This window comes from Postia placenta, assembly GCF_002117355.1.
Source record: "Postia placenta MAD-698-R-SB12 unplaced genomic scaffold POSPLAscaffold_2, whole genome shotgun sequence".
Classification (NCBI taxonomy): Eukaryota; Fungi; Basidiomycota; class Agaricomycetes; order Polyporales; family Adustoporiaceae; genus Rhodonia; species Rhodonia placenta.
In genome coordinates this window covers 756,459-761,552 of record NW_020169833.1, presented here as the reverse complement: position 1 = coordinate 761,552, position 5,094 = coordinate 756,459, and the positions used below count along the sequence as shown (strand labels likewise).

General features: G+C 55.2%; 1 protein-coding gene across 1 annotated transcript; it reads left to right on the top strand.

Annotated features, from left to right (window-relative positions):
- Positions 1-1,048: 1,048 nt before the first annotated feature.
- On the top strand, positions 1,049-2,418 carry POSPLADRAFT_1052566 (hypothetical protein; the record flags this gene model as incomplete). The annotated part of the gene is made up of 5 exons (XM_024480279.1): positions 1,049-1,198; positions 1,251-1,688; positions 1,738-1,827; positions 1,876-2,047; positions 2,099-2,418. 5 exons carry the CDS (start codon positions 1,049-1,051, stop codon positions 2,416-2,418), a joined length of 1,170 nt encoding a protein of 389 aa, XP_024342690.1.
- Positions 2,419-5,094: the final 2,676 nt, after the last annotated feature.

Sequence of the window (5,094 nt, the reverse complement as noted above, 5' to 3'; positions counted from 1 at the left end):
CTCGGAGGCTGTGGAAAGTTAGCGACGATTGAAGCTCGGCAGAGCTCTTCGATGTATCGTAGAAGGAAGGGACACGACTTGATAGGGTGGACTTAGCTAGGACGCGGTTCGTAGTTTCTTCGACAATAGTCGAAGTCGAAGGGTTTGTCGAGACGGTATCGACGAGTAAACGCAGTGGACGAGGTTTCGAAGTTACGCAGCGAGGGACGAAGTGACGCAGTTGAAAGCTTAGACGCGGGGCGAACTCGACTTATGAGCTCTGAACTCGAGGGGGGGGAACCGGCTCTTGTTATTTTTGGAGAAGTACGACAGAATTTATACTACACAGAACGCTACGACTATCGAAAGTGGCACACTGGTACAAGGGGCTTTGCATTGTTCCTCAAGAACCTGCCTCACCGAGGGGCACATACCAAGTCCATTGGTAGAGTGACGTCATGCCGAACGCGGAGATGAAGAGCAACATATGGCCACTTCGGACTGGTAGCCGTCGTGAAGGCATGCCGCGAGGTTTGATACCTAATCGGGAAAGACCGGCTACTTTGGTGTGGCTTGGAGCGATGCGCGCGCTTGGCCGAGCGGCGTCAAGTGGCCCTATTGCTCGCCGAATGCGGAAGATGTCCCAGGATCTACGCACAAGGTATCGGGACGACCGTGCCGAGCTTCGAGTAAGCGTTGCGCACCGTCGAAGGTGTCGAAGAGCGTCGAAGGCGAAATCGAAATGGTGGGAGACTGAGTCAAAGTGCCAGGCGGGATGCGACTGCCGAAAAGAGGTGAATCGGGGCCCAGAGGGGCTTGGCACCTATCATCTCCTCCCTATTGAAATTTGGACCGCCCTCGGTCCTCCACGTGATGCGAGAAGCGCGATGGTCATGAACAGGTCGAAGCGGCATGACAACCCGCGTCGGTTTCGAACGCCACATGGCCGGCGCTAAACGCTGGTCGGAAAGGGGTTATAAGCAGGGTAGACTTAGCCTCATTTTCCTCATCCCATCGTTCCTTCATCGCTACCTCGTTGCCCTTTTCCGCATACTCGCTGCTCTCTACGATGTCTTCTCGTTCCGCCACCCCTGCATCAACTCCCTCACTCGTCAACCGCCGCCTCGCCTCCTTGCTCGTGGTCCTCGAGGCTCCGCCGACTGCCGACGCCCCGCTCGACATGGTTGAAGAGTGGGCACAGGATTTGTCGCCGCTCATTGTAAGTCGCTGCATAATCTGCATAACCCAACTAACCGTTTGTTTTCGAACAGCTCGCCTATCGCAAGGCCTTGGGCGCCATCCGCGACGAGGAGACGGAGTTGTGCGTCGCCACCGCCGTCAAGCAGCTCGCCGAGCGGGCATCGGAATCGTGGGTCGAGTGGGCGCGCGGGGACTGGCCAGAGCTCGCGACTGCCATCGACATCGAGGTCCAACGACGCGCTGAAGAGCAGAAGCGTCTCGCTGAGGAGGAAGCACGATGCGTCGAAGAGGCTGCGAAGCGTGCGAAGGCCGCCAAGGACCGTCGCCTCGAAGACGAACGGCGTCGAAAGGACGAAGAGGAACGGCGCCTCGAAGACGAACGTCGCGCGCAAGAGGCCGCCAATGAAGAGATGGCGAGGATCGCGGCCGCCGAAGGACTTCTCGACAAGGGGAAAGGGCGCGCAAGGGTCGATGACGAGGTCACCGAGTTGTCGGACGACCCCTCGGTCGTAAGTGTTTTCTTCTATCGTCGTTCGATGACTAACCTCTCTTTCGTAGAAGACTCCTCGGACGCTCGAATGTCCTTTCGCAATGACGGAGGTCGACATGGCCGCCATTGCGCTTGAGAAGCGCCAGTCGGGACAGAAGGTAAGCTCAACTCTTCGTCGAAGCGGTTCGATGCTAACTCTTTGATAGTGTGATTGTTGCGCCGGCTACCGCTCGGCCCCAGTGGAGTGCGTGTGGGTCGAGAACACCACGACTTGCGAGAGGTGTGCACAGTTCCAACAGGGCTGCTATTTCGACAAAGTGTCTGTCCTGGGCAAGACAAAGAAGATGCGCGGCGGGGGATCTACCACAAAGAAGCGCAGTAAGTCGTTTCTTCTTGTCCTAGGCTTTCGCTGAGCTGACAACTTAGTAGTTCAGCTGACCTCTCCTGGGCCTTCGGTCGCAGATGCAAGTGGTTTGAAAAAGCGTCGAGTCGACGAGCCCCCGTGCCCCCTTCTACGACTGCCTCTCAATGGGGCCAGCCACCTTGGGCTCGAACAGGACGACCTCAATGCGCTCGACCTGGACGACGAATCTCGGGGAATCATTCGCGTCATCCGCGAGGAGTGCGCTCACATCGCTCGCCGTCGAGCGCTCCTACACGACATGGACCTCGACCTCCAGAAGATGGAGAAGGCCGCGCTTGCAAAGGGAGGAATCGGTTTCGTGCGCGGGGCTGTCGACGATGAGTAGGCGATGGCGTGGCTCGTCTTGTATCGTAGTTGTCTTCATGTCGTAGAACATTGCGTAGATGGTCGAATGGAAAATGCGGCCCTTGGCCTAGACGAAACCTAGCGGGAACTAAGAAAAACAGGAAATGAAAATAAGGGTGTTCGAAGTAAGTCATAATATGATCGAAGGACATAGAAGGAAAAATAGGAATGTTCGTAGCAAGGGAAAATGGACTTAATGAAAATATAGGCTCAGTTTGTCATCACAGCCTAGGAGGACTCGTCTAAGGTGAGCCTCCATGCAATGGTCGAATCGAAGCGTTCATAGAACTTCGACCGATGTCGCGACTATCGAGTTGAATCGAAGGTATTCGTACAAGGGATGGTCTGGAACGTAGGAGAAAATCAAACATATCGCGTAACATGAGAGCAGGAATGGAGAGAAGAAAGTACGTATCGTGTTGTACAAGTAAGGGAAGAACCTCTATTCGTCGCGTTCTTCGGCTTCTTCGACTTCATCATCGTCATCGTCGCCTAGAGAATTCAATAGTTCGAGTTCTCGAAGACGCTCGGTCGAGACATCTTCGAGATCTTCGGGAATTGGAATGGATTTGCGCGCGAAATACGGAATGACGCGGAATGCTGCGATAGGTCGATTGAGGACTGTACCGTCGAGTTCGCACACGATGTACGCGCCGCCCTTGTTGCGCGAGACAATGATGAGGGGGCCTAGATATCGCGGGCGCATCTTGCGGTTGAGGGACTTCTCGATCTTCGTGTTGCATATGAGCACTAGGGCTCCGCGCTTGAAGTCGAAATCCTGGATTGAGTGCTCGTGCTCTTTCTCGAAGCGAATTGCTGCAGTCCGACATGCTTCGTAGACCTTCGAGTGGAGTTCAGTGACTTGCTCGACGCGTTTCTGGAGTGCAATGGCCCTACGGGCGATGAGATCGGTTGTCGAAAGAATCGAAGTTGGTGGTGGTTGCAGGTACGTAGCTTCGACGATGTCAAGAGGAATGAGTGGATGGGTGCCCGTAACAGCGAAGTAGGGTGAGCAGCCCATGCGTCGTCGAGTCGTGATGCGCTCTGACCAAAATACAAAATACGCAGCTTGGGACCACTTCTTCTCATCTCCGTCGGCTGTCTTAAACAAGGCTTGTCGCGTGCTGAAGTGCGGACGTTCGACGAGACCGTTCGCCCTCGAATTGTACCCACTGATTCGAATATGGTTGATGTGGTACTTCTTCGAAAGGTAATCGGCCGCCTTGATGAACGCCGTACCGTTGTCGGTGACGATCTCACTAAGCGCGCCCCATCGACAGAGGATGTCTTCGAAAATCCAGTCGGCGAGGGCCTTCGCTGTCTCTTTTCGAAGCATTCGAAACTCGGGGTAAGTCGTGAGCGAGCATCTACCTTGGACCAAGTACTTGTATCCGCCCGAAGCTGGCATGTGCATTGTGTCGATGTGAATTTTCGCGAAGATGGGGGCTGGTACTGCGATGGTCGGAGGAATGAGGATTTGATGCACTTGTCGAGACTGGCAGATATGGCACAATCGAATGAACCAAGCGATGTTGGCGTAGTGGAACGGCCACCAGAATCGCTCATTGACAAAGGCTCGGGTGCATAGATTCCTCGATGCGCGGTGCGGTCGTGGCATTCTCGAAGTATTCGAAGGCGATCGCCGGGCTTGACGACTAGCTTGTGTGCTCCGTGTCTGTCCTTGCGCCAGAGGGTGTCGTTGTCGAGGAAGAATTGCATGCAGTACTTGATGAATCCTTCGTAAACGCTTTCAGAGATGCCGTCGGGCTTTGCTAATGTTCGATGAAATTCGAGCACGTCGTCGAGCTTCGCGTCGGCGAGTTGCACTTGCTCTGATCGAGGCACTAGCTCGTAGCTATCCTCCTCCCTATTGAAATCTGAGCCGTCCTCGGCTCTGTCATTGGCGAAGATGGCTAGCAAAGGGACGGACGGGAGGGGCTGAATCTGGTGAATGAAAGAATGCATCTGGTCGATCCAATCATCGAACTCTTTGTTGACCTCGTCTTTGATGACATCACCGGGCTGAGCTGCGCGTCGAGAGAGACCATCGGGGCCGTGCATTGTACCGGGGACGTGGACGAGCGTGAAATGGAATGTGAGAATCGAGACAATCCACCGGTTAATACTCGCGCTTGGGGCGATGTCCGGATTCTTCAGCATACCCTTGATGTACCGAGCATCGACTTCGACGATGAGGTTCCGAACGCCGATGAGGTAGAGTCGAAGGGATCGTAGTGCGCGAAACAGGCCGTAGATCTCGAGCTTTGGCTGCGAAAACCTTCGTTCGCGATCATTGAGCGTGATCGAGCCGAACCTACTGTAGTAACGGACTCGCGTGTTGGCCTCGTCGCACTGGCAGAGGTGATATCCAACGGCGATGAACGACGTGTCGACTGCGAGAATGACGGGAGAGGGGGACTCATAATTGATGGCTCGGAGTGCGGGGGATGAGAGTAGCGCGTCCTTGAGGTCTTCCTGCGCCGCGATTTGCTCCGGACCGAACTCGAACTCGACGTCCTTCCTCGTGAGGCGTACGAGCGCGTCAGCGCGGTGAGCGAAGTTACGGATGAAGATTTGAACGACGCCGATGGTTCCGAGGAACGCTCGAACATCGGATAGAGTAGCGCAGGGACCCCAGTTGCGTATTGCTGCGACG